The sequence below is a fragment of the Crassostrea angulata genome, chromosome 6, assembly GCF_025612915.1.
Source record: "Crassostrea angulata isolate pt1a10 chromosome 6, ASM2561291v2, whole genome shotgun sequence".
Taxonomy (NCBI): domain Eukaryota; kingdom Metazoa; phylum Mollusca; class Bivalvia; order Ostreida; family Ostreidae; genus Magallana; species Magallana angulata.
Window position 1 is genome coordinate 55,591,578 of NC_069116.1, and position 23,162 is coordinate 55,614,739.

General features: G+C 36.9%; 1 protein-coding gene across 2 annotated transcripts; it reads right to left on the minus strand.

Annotated features, from left to right (window-relative positions):
• Nucleotides 1–396: 396 nt before the first annotated feature.
• LOC128188377 (serine/threonine-protein kinase mTOR-like) lies at nt 397–23,093 on the minus strand. 2 transcript variants are annotated; one of them, XM_052859387.1, is made up of 53 exons: nt 22,998–23,093; nt 22,464–22,743; nt 22,109–22,344; nt 21,876–21,977; nt 21,612–21,710; nt 21,374–21,508; nt 21,155–21,217; nt 20,875–21,042; nt 20,681–20,793; nt 20,338–20,517; nt 20,069–20,197; nt 19,809–19,972; nt 19,596–19,679; nt 19,342–19,460; nt 19,155–19,251; nt 18,746–18,951; nt 18,440–18,646; nt 18,230–18,322; nt 17,902–18,036; nt 17,643–17,778; nt 17,215–17,462; nt 16,931–17,017; nt 16,548–16,715; nt 16,057–16,169; nt 15,665–15,920; nt 15,418–15,561; nt 14,891–15,033; nt 14,063–14,225; nt 13,825–13,958; nt 13,646–13,721; nt 13,199–13,338; nt 11,989–12,089; nt 11,755–11,870; nt 11,565–11,642; nt 11,226–11,459; nt 10,803–10,934; nt 10,584–10,702; nt 10,221–10,338; nt 9,968–10,120; nt 9,583–9,680; nt 9,347–9,443; nt 9,110–9,208; nt 8,810–8,932; nt 8,057–8,239; nt 5,570–5,704; nt 5,140–5,314; nt 4,479–4,614; nt 4,082–4,229; nt 3,616–3,738; nt 3,415–3,497; nt 3,168–3,315; nt 2,768–2,903; nt 397–2,501 (listed from the first exon to the last, which is right to left on the minus strand). In XM_052859387.1, exons 2-53 carry the CDS (start codon nt 22,693–22,695, stop codon nt 2,167–2,169), a joined length of 7,440 nt encoding a protein of 2,479 aa, XP_052715347.1. In that variant the 5' UTR covers nt 22,696–22,743; nt 22,998–23,093; the 3' UTR covers nt 397–2,166. The 2 variants fall into 2 exon arrangements, with proteins under 2 accessions (XP_052715347.1, XP_052715346.1); XM_052859386.1 differs by lacking the exon at nt 22,998–23,093 and adding an exon at nt 22,858–22,874.
• Between the last annotated feature and the right edge of the window lie 69 nt (nt 23,094–23,162).

The following is a 23,162-nucleotide window of genomic DNA, read 5'->3' on the forward strand; positions in this document are numbered from 1 at the left end:
TCAATTTAAAATAAAAGAAACATAGAAGCACTTGAATGGTTGCTAAAAAGTCATAAACGGTGAGTGCATGTGTTTTTCATGTACAAATGTTGTTTTATTTATCAATATTTTAAATTTCATGATCATTTTCTCTATATTTCAGTGGTTTTTAAATAAATCTGTTTAATATAACAAGTTCTTTTCCTCAAAGATTTGGTAATACTCTTTGTTTGTTAAACAAGCACTGAAAAATGTATTGGTGCTTCAGACTGTACATTGTATATTCACAAACAATAGCAATTGCTGTGATGTTAACAAATGAGCATTCATTTAGATTTCATATCCCATGAGCATGTTATTGCTCATTATTACAAAAGATATGGCATTCGTTAGCAGGAAATATAATGAACAATAAGGTGTGAATTAACATTTTATCTTTAATTTATTGTCACAAACAATATTACTTTAAAGGACATTTTTAACAGTATATTTGTAATACATAACAGTATTCATTTATGACACAATTATAAATGCTTCATACATGTATGGTACAATGTTGGCACTGTGTATTTACAAAAACTCTTTGAATTACCCCAATACTTCCCTCATAAAAAAATAGGGTTGATAACTTAAAAAATCTACAAATTTTGTGTTTTTATTTCAAGTATTCATATTTTGCGATTTTTTTCTCTGCAATTTGCGAGTCAAATAAAAAAAAAAAAGATTTCTGCCTCATAATTAACATACTCAATATGCATATTTGTAGATGTAAAGTTTTCATGACAATTGTACATATAGCTCCATTTCCATAACACAGCGAATATCACAAGAATATTTTTGTCAAATCTAATAAGCATGGTTTAAAGAGTAAATACATCAACATGAATGTTCGTTAAGGTATCCGATCTATAATAGCCCCAGGTTCAATGAATTTGGTGCATAACAGATATGTATGGGCTTAATACTCAGTATACTTGGACATAATTTCATGTTTAAGTATCAATATGTAAGAGTGGAATGTCCTAATTAATGACCTTTTCCTTTTTTTGAAGAGTTGCGCCCCTTTGCTTTTATTCTATAAAATTCATTTTAAAAAATCTATATAGTGTAAAATTGATTTTCAATAGTTTTTGTATTCCTAATGATAAAATACATCTTTCCACCAAAGCATTTATTGATATTCTTAGAATTTACTTTTTTATTTTAAAAAATGTGCTTGTCCCCATAGACCATAATGCAATCTTTATGATCAATTAATCACTGCTTAGTTAATAATATTTTTGAAAATTTCTCTCAGTAAATCTTTTTCTTGTTTAAAATGCTTTAGGTATCAAAGTATTAAATACATGATGGATATTCAAGGTTGGAAAAATTAGGTCCTATTATGGATCGGATACCTTAATAACATGTACATGTGTAATAACTACATGTGTATTAACATGTACAAAAAGACATTTAGAATTTATCCGCATAGCACTTATAAAAACTGTTGTCAGCACAAAATAACAGAGCCAGCACTAGTATGTACATCAGACAATACAAAACAGGACTTAATGACTGCATGTACAAGTAAGTACATTCATAGAAGCATACTGTACACATAAAAATATGGAACCTCGACACATTCATAGCATGAATGTTCATATATAAATGTTGTGAAGCATGTGGTTGCAAATGTAAAGCTACTAGCAATGTTTGATTGTAAAAAATAAACCTGAATTGCAGTAACATTGTCAATAATTACCAGTAATCATTAAGTAAAGTGGAGCTTATAACTTGTTTTGAAGCAAACTTTAAGATCCTAAATTTTATGATACTTTCACGTCTCTAATTTACAATAAAACGATTCACAGGATACATGTACATGTATCATAATTCTCTGTCATTTTCAGTACTTGTTCATTTGTTTAGCAAATTGCTAAAACATGTCACTACTACATAAATAATCCATAAACAAATATACAATCAGTAAATAAGATTCAAAATGGCATTTGCAAACTATCTTCTGTACACAGGCACATTTAACTGCCAAATTAATCTATACATAATTTGCAATAAAAAAACAGCATGTTAATGTACATAATTATGTATGTAAGACAAACCAACTTAATAAATCACAGGTGACATGCATAACACAGTGTTTAAAGGTGGAATCACCACAGCACACACATCAGAGCCGAGAACCTTTCACCAGAATGGACACCACCCAATGTAACACTGACAAAGATTCTCGTGGGAGGTGGCCTGTTTTATCAGGAGGTCCACCTGGGTGGGGACATCAATTGGATCCCCCTGAGAGAAGTCACGACCAGTTAGTTTGTCCCTAACCCGATTAATGATGGACAGTGCCTTCTTGTTGATGACCTCTGCCTGGAAATTGTCCCCGCTGACTGAACTTGCGGCCTCAGGGGCGGAGCGTTTGTGTGCGGTCTGATTGATATCGACGTTCTCCAACATGTCTGCCTGTTCTTGACTTCCACCAGAGTATGAATCTTTGGTCTTTGTTTTCCCTTTGGCTGTTGCTATAAATGAAATTTATAAGTTCACAATAATGTCTGAAATGCTTAGAAAATTGCCAACAACCAATTCAAAAACAATTACAGGTATTTAAAGCAATTAAACTGAAATTTTTTTTAAATGGCAAATGAAGTTGAATCCCTCTTTATTAGAAATATAAATGTTCCTGGTACATGATTTAAATTAGTGACCCATTTGATGTGCTTTTGAATTTACAATTTACAAAAGAAACCAACAGAATATTGACGGTTAAAGGGAGTGGGCTACATACTGTCCATGAGCCTCCAGTTGAGGAGAGGGTCGTACACGAAGGCCTCCAGCACGGCCATCAGACTGTCCTTGTGTTCCCTTAGTACCTCCATCACACTCTCACAGGTCATCTTATAGTTACCGTCGATACCTGTCACCTAGCAACACACACTTAACGTCAGAATTCCATGTTATGACATATTAAGATACCGTTAAATCATACTAATTTTGTTTTAATAATGACACAACAATTTCAAAGAGTAAATGGGAAAGGACACATGAATATAAGTGGAAACAAAGTAAAATATTTTTTATCTGATGATCTTATCACAAATATTTTACTTTTAAGTCATTTAAATACAATATGCAGATAATATTGGTAAGCATAATTCATAATGGTCATAAGGTTGCGTAAGTCGTACCTCCATAGCATTGATTAACATGCGAGTCAAGCGGAATGGAATCTTTTCCGGAAACTTTTCTCTCACCATGGCAACCTCAAAGCAGTCACCAAAGTCAATATGAATGACCTTGCCGCTAGTACGGTCCAACATCAGATTGGAAGGATGTCTGAATTTAAGTTGAAATTTTTTACAAAACAACCCTTATTATAACAAATACATGATAACTAAGGCATGGGACACAATTCTTGAAATCTTTTAATCATACCTGTCTCCAAGACCCAACACATAGCCCACCATAGACATAACAGCCAGGGAGCGAGTGTAGTTTGTACGTCTATCGAACCACACCTGTCAAATTATGAAGCACACACCCTAACATTTCTCTAGCATTTATTAAATTGAGTTTAAAATTGTTCACCATCAGAGTTTTATTCACCACCACAAAGCATGACACTGTGTGCTTTACCTCTGAGCTGGGACTCTTGTACCACAAGATCTTGGCCAGGTCATCTCCCTGGGTGTGCTCCAGAGCATGCTCAAATACCTCCACCTTCTGCATCAGGGTCAAATGGTCATAGTCCGGTGCCATCTGTAAAACATCAATGTATACTTGTATATGCATGTAGTAACCAAAATTTTGATCTTGGATACTGAAAATTAACTTTTGTTTGTATAAGAAAATTTTTTGCAAGATTCAAAGCAATATCATTGTCACAAATATTTTTCACTGCAAACCAGTCTTTTTTACTCAATCGCTATCATTGGTCCCCATGAAGAGGATGGAGAAGGCATTGCCTGCTGCCTAATCCATTTATGTAAATGTATATTTGCATAATAAAATATGTTCAAATCAAATTGGTCCCCATGAACAAGTTTAGCACTGGTAAATTAGGAAATAAGGTTGGTTCACAGTATTTCAGAAATGTACTTACTCTGAGCATTAGCCTGTGCTCTATGTTGAGCAGAATTTTCTTTTTCTCTCGGTAGTCACGGATGAGGGAGTGTAGGGTGTCGGTGTGGGGGACCCAGCCAATCAGGCCGGAGTTTGTTGACAGGGGGATAACGGAGAACCGCTGAATCCTGTCAATATGTCAGAGCAATAGTGAAGAATGTCGACTTGTGCATGTACAAGTACATGCTTGCAAAGCAAATACATGTAAAATGTACCGGTAATAAGTTAAATACCGTAAACTAAATTTACTATTACTCCTACACATCACAAACTATGTGGAGGAAAAGATAATTTAGTAAAATTTACAAAAAACATTAACAACTTTCAAATCAAGTAACAAAGTTCCAATCTATATTTTATAGAAAATAGTGTCTTACGTAAGGTTCCTTCGGAAGGTCTCTGGATTTTCCACCAGGAGAGAGTTGACTAGTCCAAAGAGCTGCATGACTCGCTCGTCTTGTCGCAGGTCCTCGTGTCCCTTCAGCAGGAACTGGAACTCTTTCCCATTGGAACCTGTTAATGAGGGATCAAAGTGAAACAACGAAAAGTACATATTCCATTTCTACTGGAACTCCGTTCCATTGCAACCTGTTAATGAGGGATCAAAGTGAAACAACTAAAAGCACATATTCCATATCTATTGGAACTCCTTCCCATTGGAGCCTGTTAATGAGGGATCAAAGTGAAAAAACTAAATGCACATATTCCATTTCTATTGGAACTCCTTCCCATTGGAGCCTGTTAATGAGGGATCAAAGTGAAACAACTTAAAGTACATATTCCATTTTTTCTACTTGATTTAAATACAAAACAGGCATATGTTATTCTGCAAACATTAACAAATTAGTACATGTACTAATGTTTTTAAATAAAACTGATGAGTTGTTTTGTTTGATTCCTTATTGTATTATCAGCTTGTAACTGCAATAATGCACAACTAAAATACAATGTTCATTATTTTGATTGAATTTACCAATCTACTTAAACAAAAGTCATGCATAAGGAATCAGTATGGTGACATAAAGGCAAGCCACTTACCAAATATGCTGAGTTTTCTGGGCCTCTGCTTTGAGGTAATGACTTGCAGTGAGCTCTGGCAGCGTTTGATTTTGACGATCGGTTGGTTTGGTTCATACTTCCCAGGCACAGCTAACTCCAGATCTTGACAGCGGAGAAGTTTAGGAGAAACATACTGAAGCTCCAGGGATGTCAGCTGTTAAAGGTAAACAATACAATTACCAGTAAATACATGCATACATACAAGACTACCTAGATGCTAGAACCAGGTAATAATTTTGTGTAAATTTTCCAATATGCATCCATCTACTTTTAATTTTGGTAGGACAGCAAGTCTGAGAAATTCTGCATTTGGTTGAATGCTATCAAATCAATTTTCTTTTTCTAAATGTACATAGACTTACACTCAAAGGTTTTGACCTGAATTGTTACCAGTATAGGTGATGGTTACCTGAGGTAGCTGTTTAGAGATCCTCCTGAACACATGGTAGTATAGATCCCAGGCCTGGGTCAGGTCCTTGACGTTCTCTGACCTCTGGTACTTCCTACACCACTCCTGGGCCTCCATCAGGTCACGGCCATACGCCTACAGAGTAACACACTCAATGTATACATACACACATGTATCACTGATAGAGTAACACACTCCATATAGACACACTAATGTACCACTGATAGAGTAACACACTCCATATAGACACACTAATGTACCACTGATAGAGTCAAATGTACCACTGTTAGAGTAACACACTCCATATAAACACACAAATGTACCACTGATAGAGTAACACACTCCATATAGACACACAGATGTACCACTGATAGAGTAACTCACACCATATAGACACACTAATGTACCACTGATAGAGTAACACACACCATATAGACACACTAATGTACCACTGATAGAGTAACACACACCATATAGACACACTAATGTACCACTGATAGAGTAACACACTCCATATAAACACACAGATGTACCACTGATAGAGTAACACACTCCATATAGACACACTAATGTACCACTGATAGAGTACTAATGTACCACTGATAGAGTAACACACACCATATAGACACACTAATGTACCACTGATAGAGTAACACACTCCATATAGACACACTAATGTACCACTGATAGAGTAACACACACCATATAGACACACTAATGTACCACTGATAGAGTAACACACACCATATAAACACACAAATGTACCACTGATAGAGTAACACACTCCATATAGACACACTAATGTACCACTGATACAGTAACACACTCCATATAGACACACTAATGTACCACTGATAGAGTAACACACACCACATAAACACACTAATGTACCACTGATAGAGTAACACACACCACATAGACACACTAATGTACCACTGATAGAGTAACACACACCACATAGACACACTAATGTACCACTGATAGAGTAACATACACCATATAGACACACTAATGTACCACTGATAGAGTAACACACTCCATATAGACACACAGATGTACCACTGATAGAGTACTAATGTACCACTGATAGAGTAACACACACCATATAGACACACTAATGTACCACTGATAGAGTACTAATGTACCACTGATAGAGTAACACACACCATATAAACACACAAATGTACCACTGATAGAGTAACACACTCCATATAAACACACAGATCTACCACTGATAGAGTAACACACTCCATATAGACACACTAATGTACCACTGATAGAGTACTAATGTACCACTGATAAAGTAACACACACCATATAGACACACTAATGTACCACTGATAGAGTAACACACACCATATAGACACACTAATGTACCACTGATAGAGTAACACACTCCATATAAACACACTAATGTATCACTGATAGAGTAACACACTCCATATAAACACACTAATGTACCACTGATAGAGTAACACACACCATGTAAACACAAATGTACCACTGATAGAGTAACACACTCCATATAGACACACTAATGTACCACTGATAGAGTAACACACTCCATATAGACACACTAATGTACCACTGATAGAGTAACACACTCCATATAGACACACAAATGTACCACTGATAGAGTAACATACACCATATAAACACACTAATGTACCACTGATAGAGTAACACACACCATATAGACACACTAATGTACCACTGATAGAGTAACACACTCCATATAAACACACTAATGTACCACTGATAGAGTAATACACTCCATATAGACACACTAATGTACCACTGATAGAGTACTAATGTACCACTGATAGAGTAACACACACCATATAGACACACTAATGTACCACTGATAGAGTAACACACACCATATAGACACACTAATGTACCACTGATAGAGTAACATACACCATATAAACACACTAATGTACCACTGATAGAGTAACACACACCATATAGACACACTAATGTACCACTGATAGAGTAACACACTCCATATAAACACACTAATGTACCACTGATAGAGTAACACACACCATATAGACACACTAATGTACCACTGATAGAGTAACACACTCAATGTATACACACAGATGAACCACTGATAGAGTAACACACTCCATATAAACACACAGATGTACCACTGATACGATCAATTCAACTAGACCAGTACTCAGTAACCCTAATCCTGCATTACAAATTACTGTACACCAACTTTTATTAATTCTGAAGACTTTATTTTGAAATTTATCAGTGATAAATTGGATCACTGCCATTCATGAGCAAGCTTTAATTTTATACATAATATATACATGTACCGGTACATAAAACATTCAAAGATTAGTTCATGATTTGAAATATTAGTGATGACCAGGTAGTCAGTAACTTCATAATCAGTACTGTACCTAGTTATCATAATTACCAACATATATACAGTACACTACTGTGGAGATTCAAAATGATGTCACTAATTACCTGATTAAATGAAGTTTCCTTGAGGGTCTGGGGGCCGCGCTCCACCATGTTATGTAGCGGCTCCAGGGTAGAGAACATGCCCTTGATGTCCCTTTCCCCAAAGTATAGCCTGGAGGCCTCCTCTAGTCCCTCATGCCACAACTCATGCCAGAGAATGGCCACTCGGATCAGCTCCTCACTCACCTAAACATCAAAATCAATTACAAATTCTGCTTATTATTTTAACACAGTTTCAAGGAAATGACTACCATTTTTGAAATTGGTATGTGACATGACTAAGCAGGTGCTACTTGAAAATGATGTTCAATAAATGTAATAAATGCAAATAAAATATGAAATTGTCGTGGAGCATAAGAAGGTATCTTTTGTGGCTCAATTTCTGAATAGAAAGAACTTACAATATTGTTTTAATAACAACTTAACAAACATAATGTTATATATGTATAAGACATTAGGATCTTACCAGCATGGCCTGCTGTACCAAAAAAACTAAATCAATTTCAAATTCTGCTTATTATTTTAACACAGTTTCAAGGAAATGACTACCATATTTGAAATTGGTATGTGACATGACTAAGCAGGTGCTACTTGAAAATGATGTACAATAAATGTAATAATTGCAAATAAAATATGAAATTGTCGTAGAGCATAAAAAGTATCTTTTGTGACTCAATTTCTGAATAGAAACTTACAATATTGTTTTAGTAACAAGCATAATGTTATATGTGTATAAGACATTTGGATCTTAATTACCAGCATGGCCTGTTGTACCAAAGTGTTGCTGTGTTCACACATGTTCTTCAGGATTTTGTTGGCTGCTGTTTGGCGGGCAGGAACGTTAGACTTGGAGGCCACAGTAAGGGGGTAAATCAAGGCCTAAAATACATGTAACAATCTAAACATCTTGAATCAGCCAATTCAATCATCAACTTCATTGTACATTCAAATAAAGCCAAGAATGTTGTAGAAAATGCATAAAGTGGAAGGCAGGTACTTTATAAGAATAATTTAATTCTCATACTTTAACTTTAATTATTACTTCAGACAAATTACCTGAGGGTGAGCCTTGCCGATGTCGATCAAGAGCTGACTGATGAGACGACTGACCAAGGGGCGTGGAATGTCAATCCTGGCAATCAGTTGAGGAATCACCTACAAATAAAAGGAAATAAGTCATCTTTCTCAATGCAACCCTAAAAAATACACTCACATGTACATGTATGTACTAGTAAAAGGAATAGTTTCCTCAGCTTTTTAAAATCCCTGGGTTGTAAGAATCCCACAACTTACCTGCAGCCAGTTCTCCACCTGTATGGTTTTCAGTCCATCATTCAATGCCTCGTATACCTCTAACCACTGACCATAGTCAAACATCAGCGTCAACAACCTACATGTAAATATAAAACAAAATGAAGCATATAAATTCCTACTTCCTGAATCTTTTCCAACAGCATAAAGAGGTAATTAATACATGTATAGAGTCATGATGCCTACAGCAATGAGTTGCTGGAATCTACAAAATTTACCTGAGTGTGTCCTGTAAACTTTTATTCTGGGACAAAGAGATGGACCTAAAGAATCCCTGTACAGCTAGGACACAGTATTTATGCATCTTGGAGGCAGTCTGTAAGCAAAGAAACAAGAATGGTAAAAATGCAACTCTACCAAACAAAAGATCAACTTTAGTTAAAACTATGAGAGAGATAAGGGTAAAGGGAGTCTACATATTGTGGTTTCTTTAATATTCAGTGGTATCAAATTTATTGGATATACATGTTGTAAAATTCAGTTTTGAGGATATGTACACTTAAATTCATAGACAATGGTTATTTGAATAAAACCTGCTATCCCACACATGTATCTTATTCAGATGAAAATCTAATCTTTTAAATATTGTTTAAAACATATTACGGAGACACTGGTGTCCGTCTTTGGTGAGAGGGGCGCGTCTCCTCTCCCCGGAGGGCCAATATCTCCAGGGGACTGGGGCTGATTGCCCGACTTCTCTGATTGTTTGTAAAATAAGACCGCTTCATAGTTGATTAGAGCCCATCCATGCCACGCCTACAGTAAACACAATACAAAAATCAATCAAAATTTTGTTTATAAAGTTAACATGTACTTGGTGACATGGCAATGTCTGTTTGAGGAACTTCCTGCCTACCTTGTACCAGTATTTGTCGTACTCTGTGGCCAGGCTGTAGTACTCTAGAATCTGGGTCACCGATTCTTCGTTCACTCCATACAACATGTCCGCCCAGTCTCCAAGCTTCAGGTAACACCTTCATTATAACAAAATAAGGAAAAATTGTACAAAAAATGTCAAACAGAGTCCTCCACATCATTACATAAGATAAAAGATATTTACATGTACCGTAAGTAGGTCTGGAAAGTCTTAAAGTAGTGTGAACCCAAGTTCTCATTTACAAAATCAAAAAATTCGACAATTCAAGTGATTTCATCATAACATGTTACATGTATATCACTGAAGATTATAACTATGATTTAAAAATTTGAATAACTTTACCTAGCCAGCAACTTGTTCAGTTGAGTTCTTTGTTGAGTATCCTCAGGCGTTATCAGTTGGAGAGCCCGAGTTTGAAGTGAATGTTGGACAAAATGTTGCAATTTACCATAAGCTTCTTTCTGCAAATTTTGATTTTTTTATGAGAATGTGGCTACATTTCAATTAAATCTGTTAAATGTAATACCCTTACATATGACTGTAGATTTAATAGTCTTTTACCTTCTGACTACTCTTCCACATGTGTTTGAGGTAAGCAAAGGTGACCTGAGGGTTGGTGGTAGGAATAGGCTTATCACAGTTCTTAGCAGGGTCCATCCCCAACAGCATCACCAGAGTCTTCTGGGAAAGGGCCTACAATTTCATAAATTCTTTGATAAAAAGAGACATCAATTTCTAATTAATAATAATGTAGATGTACATGCAGAAATTTCCTGCAAACAAATACAAAGAGCTGCTTTAGTCCAACAATGGAGGAGAACTGTTGAAACAAGAGAGAAATGTAGCTAGATAGTCTAGCTTGAATGCTACAAATTCAGAATGCTGCAAATTCAGCATCTAAGGACAGAAAGAAATATAAAGGAAGTATTATGGCCTACTGTGCCTTCTGACGTAGAGAGAATTTACATGTAGTCTACCACTGACCAGTCTTCCACTCTTCCTGCACAGGCTGGCGTACTTCAGCCATGTTTTCATGTCTTCCAGGGGCGACACAACCAGGGAGCGGACCTGGATGATCTTCTGCCAGTCTTCCACCACGCGCTGACAGCCTTGGAGGCGGTCCCACCACATGTGCTTGATGGCCTCCTGTCGTTCGGGGACCAGTTTAAACTGCATGACCTCCTCAAGCTCCGACAACATCTGGACATTGACCATGGCCTGGATAACAGAATTAACTCCATAATATAAATAATGTCCTACAAAACCAGTGAAATGAGTTGGGAATTTGAGATTTGAATTTAGAGATGTAAAAAGAGTGTTTACCCCATAGGCTCTGTTGTAGCTCTCCCCTGCCATAGCTGTCAGCTCTGTGTCCAGAATATCTCTGGCTTTGTCAATGCACTGAAATAAGATGCATTGGTATTCTTAATTCCCTTAGCCATAACAATAATATAGGATCACATTTGATTTTATAAATTTTTAAAAAAATGTTCAGTACTGACAGAATGCATACCTGTTGTGCTAACTGGTAGTTCTCTGTATGGAGAGCAAACACAGCACGGTAAAATGCCCCATTGTAACTGTTCCTGGGGATCAGACACATGTACTCCTCCATACTGTCCCACTGACCTACATAACGCAAAACAGTTACAAATCAATCTCTTGGCCATAGTGCCCCACTGACTCATGTAATACACAAAGAGGTACAACTCAACCTCTTTGCCTGTTCCAAGGACTCCTTACTTACCCAGTCCCCAGGCAGCTGAAGCAGCCATTCTCGCCATGTCAGTGCGATTCTCATCACTACTGGTCCCCCACTTCTCACAGGCAATCTGATGAAGGTGACCCCTGGATAAAAAGGTACAAGATGTGAAATGATCTTTGTATCTTAACTTCAGGATAGAGAAATAGAAAAAAGAGAATAAATCATGGAACCAAGTCTCAGAATACAATCAAACTTGTATTAAGCAGTCACCTGCGGGAGGCACCCAAAGTGACCTCTTAACAGAGGTGACCTTTGAATGGAGACTTGTGAATTTCCATTTTTAGAACAATTATTCAATTTTATTTCAATTATTGCTTGATATTTAGCATAATGTATCAAAATGATAGATAAAGTAATTGATTTGATGTTTTTATAGTATCTTTTATATTTACAAATAAGTAGAAATACATTACAATGCATTGTGCATGCAATTTTTATATTTCAGTCTTTAAAATATTCAAAAAAGTCATTACGTGGTAAAACCTTGTCGCCGACATTTTCACAATTATAACACTAACACTATTTTTATGAGTACCGTATATATAGAAAACAAACACTTTTAATACAAATCAACAAAAACGTTTTAACCAACCGTATCTGAACTCAAAATCATATTATTAAATCAAGCAATTTTCTCTTGCCTCGCCGCGGATATTTTTGACACCTGTATATCATTCATGTTTATAAAACAAACATTTTGTTAATACTTGTTTAAACGATTCACTTGATTCCCATTCGTATCTGATCTGCCAATTATGTATTATAAATACATCGATTAATTTGGTTTCTCTCGCCTCAAGTGTATAATTATTGTTTACATTTATACCCGACATTCGGAAGCCATGTTTAAAAATCCCCGGGTGTAAATCATGTGACCAGCCAAGATGGCCGCCTAATGCATGTCGACTGTACAGTTTCGGATCAAAATACGATGACCGCTGACCGCGTTAGACAGGTGGCCGCTCTTTAGAAGGCAATTATATAGGATTTTTCATCGGGAGGAAATAAAATGGCCGCATACGAAAGGTGATTGCTTAATAGGGGTGACCGCTATGGCAGTTTTGACTGTATACAATTACACCAACACTATGAACTGTACTTGAGCTTCTGTAAGTACATGTCCATTATGTCAAGAGTATCCTTTTATTACACACACATCAAACTGAATAAGCACTCTCTGTTATAAACCTACCACTCTGCTAATGCCTCTAGACATCTCATTCTGCCCAGAGTCAGGTTGAAATCCTCAGGTTTCTCCTCCTGTTTTTTCTCGTAGGCCTCTAGAGCTTTATTCCACTCGTGAAGCTTCTCATACCAGCTTTCTTGTACTTTCTACCAATGGCAAGCATTCATCAATTTACACGTATATTAATTTTCCAGCATCTTTTGTTATCATTTACAAATTTATCGTTTATTTAAGATAAAGGCACAATATAATTCTGGATGAAGACAAATATTATAGTCTTGTTTGTTGCTTTATGCTATTTTTTATCAATGAATAACAAATACTGGTACCGTTTCCATAATAGCCTTAAGTTAGCCTACTAGAAAAAATAAAAATAATTGGGAGCTCCAAACAATTGTCTATTACATGTATATCATGAAAATCTCTAAATATTTTGATGTTATTAAGTCATACCACATCAGTCCTGTGGTTCTGTGCGTACTGTAGCACACCAGAGGCAGACTCGGGCTGCTGAAGCTTGTTGTTAATACTAGAAGTAAACAAAAGGTACATAAAAGTATACACATAAGAAACAACATGTTGTATTTAGACAAAGTGGCCTTTAAATCATTCAGAAGTCACATGACAGTCACCTGATCAGAGATTCGAGAGTGGCTGTGGTGGGTCCCCGGTGGAACTCCTCTTCCTTGTAGTGTAGAGCCTTGGCATACGCTCGGCACCTCATCGCCCGAGATCCCAATAGTGAGGTATCTAATGGTAGGGGCCCCTGAAAGATTCAATTATATCTTACAATAGTCTCAATTCATAATGTGATTGATAAGTTATTAAGATTTATGACAGCTGTGACCTCATTTCTTCTTTGTCACTCACTTTATCACAGTGTTCCATGAATTCTGCCAGATTAAGAAGAGTCTGAGTGATCTCGGGTATTTCCTGAGATGTGAGGGCTTGTTCGAGACTAAGAATGAGTTCATCTTGCTGTGCTTCTGTAAGTTCAGTCCAGCAGGACACAAAGGCAGCATTGAACAGATCTCTGAAAACCAAAACTCACTTTGTTATCTTTGACTACAGGGATAGAACAGGTATAACTTTAAATTGAGAAAGCAAAGCTTTGGTTATGAGTTTCAAGCAATGATCATCATATTTAGTAAGCTCCTCTGGAGAGCAGATGGGGCTTACTTGGCAAGAGACTTATAATGAGATGGGGACCAACTTGGCTAGTAAGTTGTAATGGGATGAGAACTTACTTGGCCATACTTGCCAGTGAGTTGTAATGAGATTGTAAGATAGGGGCTTACTTGGTCAGTGAGTTGTATTGAAATATTGACATACTTGGTCAGTGAGTTGTATGAGATGGTGAGATTAGGACATACTTTGCCAGTGAGTTGTAATGAGATAAGATAGAGACTTACTTGGCCAGTGAGTTGTAATGAGATGATAAGATAAGGACTTACTTGGCCAGTGAGTTGTTATGAGATGATGAGATACAGACTTACTTAGCCAGTGAGTTGTAATGAGATAGGGGCTTACTTGGCCAGTCAGTGGTAGGTCTGGGCCAGAGCCCAGCAGGACCTGAGGGCGGGGGATGGGGACTTACTTGGCCAGCGAGTTGTAATGAGATAGGGGCTTACTTGGCCAGTCAGTGGAAGGTCTGGGCCAGAGCCCAGCAGGACCTGAGGGCGGGGGATGGGGACTTACTTGGCCAGCGAGTTGTAGGTCTGGGCCAGGGCCCAGCAGGACCTGAGGGCAGGGGATGGGGACTCTTTCAGGAGCTCTATACTCAGTCTCCTCAGCCACTCCATCCAGTCTTCCTTGGATTCCTTTCTCCCAGCTTCCAAAGCCTGAAACAAAATGAAAAAATTATAGAACAGTGGTTATTTTAACAATACAAAGTTTCTTTAACCATCCTCCCCTTAACCAAATGATTATTTCTTATACATGTAGGTCTACAAAGAATTTCTGTAAACAGATATCCAAAATTTCTATTATTACAGTATTTAAAAAGAATCATCACAGAAAATTTGTATGTACATTGTACATAATATATATATGTATATAATTGAACATGTACATGTAAATTGTTTGAATGTTTCTAACAGGTCCTTCAAATGTAAATTGATCAGATTAATTCTGGTCTACAGTTAAATGTATTTCTATACTTGACTGAATATTCTATTACAACGGAATGTCTAACCAATAAACAACAATATCTCAGACCACCTTACCTTTTGGAGATTTATAAAGCTGACATGAAGCTTCTTAATCACAGCTGTGTCTGCCATCGATTCACTAGATTCTGTTGCCTTCCCACGATTCTTTCTGTGCTTTAATAAAATAGGATCATCTTCTTCCTCAGCAATGGTTGATGCCTAAAGGTAAAGACACAAAAGAGTGAAAATTCCAGAGTCCATAAGATGATATTTTATATTTAAGCTGTTAACATACTATAATTATAATAACATTTTGACTGACCTTGAGAATCCTTGCCATAAGAATGAAGTATCGCTGGTGAGCTATCTTGTGTTTCTGTATCACACGTTGGACCATCGGAATGAAGATAGTGAACTTTGGACCCATCTGCATCACCATGGCACACAGTGTATCCATGGCAGCTGTCTGTAACTCAGGCACAGAGTCCAAGGTTCTCACAAGGGGATGAATGATCCGGGAAGCAAACTCTGTCAGGTCAAGGGTCAAGGTCAATTTATCTACCGTTTCCAAGGCAATCCTAAAAATAGAAACAAGAGACTATAATGTACTTTGTGAGTGTTAAAAAAAAATATACAATTGATTCAGAACATATGATGTGCTTTTAAGGAAATTATAAATATCAGATTCTTTTTTCTGTTTATTTATGCACTGACCTTTTGACTGAGAGAGGGACATCTGGGCTGTCAAACAGCTTCACCACAGGAGGGAGGAGTAGATGGAGGTAGTCATCAAGGTTAGCCCCAAACAACTGTAGGGCATTCAGTAACTGTAAGGAACAGAGTCTACATTAAGTATAGCAACATATACATTAAATATAAGGACAAAATATCATCGAAGGTAAAATATTGTTTTATTTCATTGATAAAGTGCTGTAACACTGGTAATTCCTAAAATGTATTACCAAACGTAATTTCACAATGTATTACCATAGGTAATTCCTACTATATATAAACACAGGTAATTCATATAATGTATTACCACAGGTTAATCACACTAAGTATTACCACAGGTAACCCATACAAAGTATTACCACAAGTAAATCACACAGGTAACCCACACAAAGTATTACTTCAGGTAATTGAAAATGACCTGTGTTTGTATCACAGGTAAATCTTACAATACAAGACATTGACCATGTACAGACCTTGCCGGTGACTGCCCGGTTGTCGCTGGAGTCCTGCATGAAGACTTTGAGGATCTGGGGAATGATCTGGGGGAGGTAGATCTTGAACTCTGTCCCCAGGGCCGTCACAATCTGCTCCACCAGGTTAATGATTGTGTTCTGCATGGTGCTGTTGGGACTCCAGTACTCCTACATTGGTCAACCAAAGTTAATTTCTTAATGTTTTTAGAAATTGTCTCAATACTACAGTAATATCATATTTGAAGATCCTTGCTTGGTCTAGTTGTAATACAACAACATGAAAATATTTCCATAATACATCTTGTTGTTTATGAAATTATCCATGTACATTGTATGTATGATAACTTGAAATCAATCAGCTTAAAATATTGTAAGGACTGTACCTTTATAATGGTGAAAATATCATTGAGGTAGTTCCTGATATGTTGTTTCACGATCGCAATGATGACTCCCAGTTGTTGGAACAAGAACTGTTTAGAAATAACATTAACATATTTTGTCAATATTTGGTAAATAACAATCAAACAATTGGCATGGTGTACATAATAAAAGTACTGTGACAAATGAGAAACAACTTCAAATAATTTATCAAGCACCCGTTATGACCACACCCACTTCATAACATAGATCTTCATTAGAGTAAACTTGACATAGCATAACTACTGACCTCTCTAAACGTCTGATCTGCGGACCGGATGACCGCCAGGTAAGCTGGGATCACCTGCTGGATGTACGGGACACACTTAATTCCCAGACTCTTGAAGATGAAGGTGATCGCCTGGACCACCATTGTGTGGTGCTGTGAGAGAGATGGATCACGGATTATCCGCATCAGTGTTGCTATGGCAATGGCTGGATAGATTTCCTCCAGAGTGGTAGAAGCGGTCATGTTGGCTAACATTTCACTTGTGTTCTCTGGATAGAAACATACACATGTATTGAATGTATTATACTTTTTGGTATCAATATTACTTTACCTCTACATTGTATAAACATAATAAAAACTTTTCAATTAATTTAGAACAGTTTTCTTTGTCAGGCAATAAGATATGAGTCAAGCACGAAAAAAGTTTACAGAGACTATAAAGGTCTCACCAGGCTGGGTGCTGTCAGAGGATAGCTTTGTGTCCGATGCACTGACAGAGTTGGATTCATTCCTCTGAATCATTCCCTGGTTCATCTTATGTTTGTGTGGATCAAGAGCTCCAAGCAAACCAAGCACACGGATCACCTATAAAGCCAATACTCAGTAATAGATATTGTTGATAAAACATGAAAAAACAGATAGATATTTAAAATCATTACAAATGAATCATTTATTTATCAAACAATTGGGATAATGTTATAAACTCACCTCTCTTCTAATTCCTGTAGCTTGCTCTGTTTTCAAGAAGTTAAGGAGTACTTCCAGCAATGAGGGGTAGCGTTTGTAGGGCTCGATCACGTATCCTGTACTCTCAACCAGCTGTCCCAGGGTCCACAGTGCAACCTATAGGAACGCATTAAATTAGATGTACAAGTACATGAGTATCATTGCATTTTACATTTCACTGATAAAAGAAATGCAGTTTGTATGGTACAATTTCTGCAATAAAGAGGTACATGTATTAGTGTTTCAAAAGCAGCAGAAAATTCAAACTTGCACAGTAGAGGTATCAGATTTTTTATGAAACTTAATTTACCTCTCTTTTCTGTAGAGACGACGAGTCTTGTAACATTTCCAAGATCAAGGGAAGTAACTCATCCATCCACTTCCTCATCTCTGTACCACTGACCTACATTTACAACCAAGGCAACTGTATTGAGTCAAATAACAGAACTACAATATGTAAAGAAAAAAAAGGAACAGATGATTTTGTGTAGCGGTTTCTTTACTCTTGTTGCCTCTCTACCTGTGCCTGTTCTCCTATGGCGACCAGTACACTGATGGTGACGTTGGGGTTAGGGTCGGGCTCCTTCAGTTTGGGGATCAGGGCGTTCAATATGGGTTCCATGTACGGGCGCACCAGGCGGGCAGCATTAGCCACCAGGTGGCCAAGCATTTTAGCGGCTTGTTCTTTGTTTCTTCCCACCCCACTGTATTCCAACTCTGTTCTGATCTGTGCATAACATAAAAGTATTCAATTCAATTGGTATGAAATATTTTTTCTCAATGTCAGATAATGTAAAAAAAAAAAACCAACTAAATCTGTGAATACCTGAATAAGTGTTTTCCTCAAAGAAGGCATGACATATGCTGGGTTTTTACTGCTAAGTCGACCAATGATACAAATTGCCAGCTCACGAATCTCGAACACCTCATCATTCAGGGCCACAAACAAAGCGGACAGATTCTCTGCTTGGGCTAGATGAGGATCAAACCGGTCATCCATAGAGACCAGAACACAGTATCTGATGTCAGAATCTGAAACATCAAAATGTTTATCACCAGATGGATCAGCATGAATGTACATGTAAGAGTATCGTTTGAAATGGCTTCCATGTGAGGACATTTATGGTGCCCCAATATATGCATTGAATTTGGGACTTGCATGTACATTTTGAGGTGTTAACCTTTCTCCCAGTTTCAATGACCTACATTTATAATGACCCCCTCCTCCAACTCACCTGTGTCTGTGATGCCCACTACCAGCAGCTTATGTAACACCTCAGCCACTGTATTCATGGCCGCTATGCTGATCTGTCCTTGACTATTGGCAAGCAACTGAAACAAACAATCAAAATGCATTTTTTTCTGTATTTAATATACAATGTATAATGACTCTCTCACAAGAATGACTACAGTGTGTCATACCTGTAGAAGAGGAGTCAGCAGCCTAGCACAGGTACGGACGGCTTCCATGCGTATCTCCTTGTGGTCACTGGACAGGTACTGCTCAGCACAATGCTGGACAAACTGGGTCAAAGAGTGGCCTAAAATACCAAAACAAATAAGAATGCATTATAATATGAAAAGATTAAGAACTCTAAAATTCAAGCTAATTTAAAACACTAAATAAGGCTCCAAAATCTTCATGTGTAATGTAAAATCACAAAAAAATTGCTCACCTTCAAAATCAAAGCTTCCCAGAGTTTTTAATGCCAGTGTTATGCTTGTGGCATCTTGGATGTCTGCCAAATTTGTTAAAGAGGCTAAAATAGAACGAAATGAAAATAAGCTTTCTTTGGAATCACAAGACAATCAAATGACCAAACCTTTAGATCAATAAATAATAAATATTGCATAATCATGACAATAAAACAAAAGTAAAAAGACTTTACCTGACATAGGGAAAGGCTGTAGGGGACTTTTGGGGGCCCCAGGGTGGCGGAGTTGTCTCCCCATTAAGATGAGTGAGAGGTTCTTCAACAGCCCTTCCTGAATCTCTTTCTTTAGTTGTGGGATCTGTATGGCCAGATCACGAAGGGCTGCAGTCAAAGCAGGACTGAAGAAAAACAATCAACATCACATAGCAGTGAATAAACTTAGAGAAGTGAAATAGTGATAAAAAAACAATAATTCTTTTTAAGTTTTTTCTTACCTCAGACCAGTTGCAAACATGGAGTCTAACAGATCTCTGACATCCTTAATCATGGCTGGGCCTACAGCTCTGGCCAGCATGCTGATACAGGTAAAAACTGATGGATCCACAACCATATTCTTCTGTTTCCTGTGATTTATTAATGAATACATATTTTTTTCAAATCTCACTTCATTTATGCTAAACTAGTCAAGAAAGCTGTAAATTTAAAGTAAATTCATAAGCATCATAAGAGATGGTTCAAGCAGTGAATACTTCACTAGACATACTTGGCTGGTAGGTCTTTGGGAGGGAGGGAAGCCCTGATGACCTCCAGGATCCCGGGAAGGTATCGGACAATGTTGTCCTGGACAGAAATGGCCAGTAGTCCAATGGCCTGGAATGTGGAGGTCTTGTCTCGTGTTGTTTTCAGTGACCCCAACAGGAAGTTGATTGTATCATCCAGGTACCTTGATCCAAATATAGACAAAATGCAAACAATATCAAATTAAGTTAAAATACATTTTATTTGTTAAAAGATTTCTTGAAAAGTCATAAAAAAGTACTTATAGTACATAACATTGTATATAAATTCTGGGCCATTGGACATTCAAGACCAAATTCATCACTTACAGTCGGGAGAATTCATGTGGTTTAAAGGCGGCAAGACGTGGAAAGATAACTTGTAGAATCAGCTGGATGTGAACACTCTTGCTGTTCTTGTGTCTCAAAAGTAGGGCACACACCTTCAAGACAAATAACCTCATCAACATATACTGTACAATATTGGTCAAGTATCACTGGTATTTTTCTTTCTTTAAATGTACCTTATCAAAATGACTTTCGACAAGCTGTTTACAAGTTCGGCTTTCAAAACTGATTTTCTGCATGTTATGCCGATTGCCAGACATAAAGTTGTTGATGGGGAATGCTTTGTGTTGGAACTGCTGCAGGGCTAGAGAACTGGAGGGTGATTTGTGGGTCTTTGACATCTCCTTAAAAGTAAAAAGTATATTCTATTGTGATATACATGTATTTTGCATAAGATTAAGAACAAACAGCTGAGTCATCATTATATAACATAAACATCTAAATGTCCTGACAGACCTTAAGAGTCCTTTCATGTTGATACTGCTGGTTAGTTATATCTTCCATTTCCATTCTTAGCCTCTGTTGATGAAAATTGAGTATTAAACATTAATGTAGTACAAATGTATAACATAAAACCAAATCTTAAAAATCTCCATGTAAATTTAATAAAAACACCTTCATCAGATCTAACTGACAAGCGCTTCTGTGCAATGATTTAAACCCTTTTCCTATTACCTCTCCCTCAATATTACTACATCTCAACAGTTCATTCATTATGAGAAGGGATCCATGAGCCCAGTCATCTCGAGATAGTTTCTTCTCTCTTCCCTGCAACTCATCATACAGTTTCACAGCCTCATCATAACATTGCTAATAAAAGAAGAGATTTGTTTTGTGTAAATCAATGATAATCATGTACATTTGGTATCAAATCTTAAGGTTTTGTAGTAATAATAATGCAATCACTACATACCCTGTACCACTGAGCCTTCTGAGTGGCCTTGCTCTCTCGCTGTGAGGTTACCGCCAGAGCGGCCCTCAGGGCTGCAACAGCTCCTTCTCTGATGTTGGGCTAAAATTTACAAAGTCAAAATCATAACTGATTTCATGTACGTTATTACAAAATTCTTGGACATATGTAGAAAATCTTAATTTCTACTCCTACCTACCCATATTTGTATTTTAGTTTTCCACAAAGTTAAAATACAAATGTAACTTCTATTAAATTAAGTCTTACCTTCGGATCTCTAACAGCATTGAAAATACAATCAAAAAACTGCTGTACTTGTTGAAAGAAGAATGTTGGGGTATTTACAGCAAGTTCTTTCAGCACCAAAACCTATGAAATATAGAAAAAAATTATGTGACGTACATACAAGAAAAATTGTCATTCAACTTTTGTTTATCTTTGACAAAATCAGTTGAGTTTTTTAACTTCCAATATAAAAATAAAAGAGATGATTGACTCACAGCAGCTAGTCGCTTGCTCTCCTGTCGATCACTAGTTAACCACTCTAAGGCACGCTTCACTTCATGCTCCACATACTCTGCAGCATAGGAGCCTGAGGAGTAGGCCAGCCAGCCCACTGCCCGAGCAGCCATCTCCATGACTGATACATCATTGGACGGCAGAAGATTCCGAAGGTAATTAGAGAACCTACTTATTCTGGTGGAGGTGTTCCCTACATCAACTCCAGTAAGACTAACTATAAAAGGGAAAAAGTTATTTTTTTCTAAAGAATAAAAAGACTAGTAAGTCATATTTCAAAAATCAAAATAATTTTCTATTATAGTGCATATCATTATGTCATACAACGTTACATACCTATGGCCAATATTCCGCCTTTGCGCTCATTCATATCTGAACTGGATACCATTTCAAAAATGAAATGGTTGAATTTATCCATGAAGGTTGTGTGGTACTCGGAGGGCATTTCCCGTAACTCAGTGACCACAAAGCGGTATAAATCCATGGCAGACTTATTTCTAACATCTTCATTTTTATTTTTTAACCCTGTCACAAACTGGGTTATAATTTCTTGCAGATGTTGTGTCATATTTATAATTTAACCTTTACACTGGCCTATATTCTTCGAGATGAGCATCTAAAATAAAAGATTTTATTTCATCTTACACCACTTGCAGAAATTTTAACATGTCTGTTAACTACTACTGAACATCAGTTAATGGGGTTATGGTAATGTGGTTATGTGCATTACCGTGCATTATGATAAATACTATAGGCTAAAGCTTTGACAAATCGCCTACGCCCACAAATACTTCATCATAAACTCCGCATCTACTTATGACACTCGATTAAACAAACATGCATATATTTAGCTTGTAATATAAAACCTACAAGTTTCCATGGAAGCTTTACGATAATAAAAACAACGCAGTTAAAGACATCATCATCTCATAGAATAACAATCATGCTTTCCTTGATAAGTTCAACCGGATATAAAAAGTTTTACGACAATTAGCAGGACAAGTTTTGTTTTTAGGAAGATCCAAATGGCCAAAT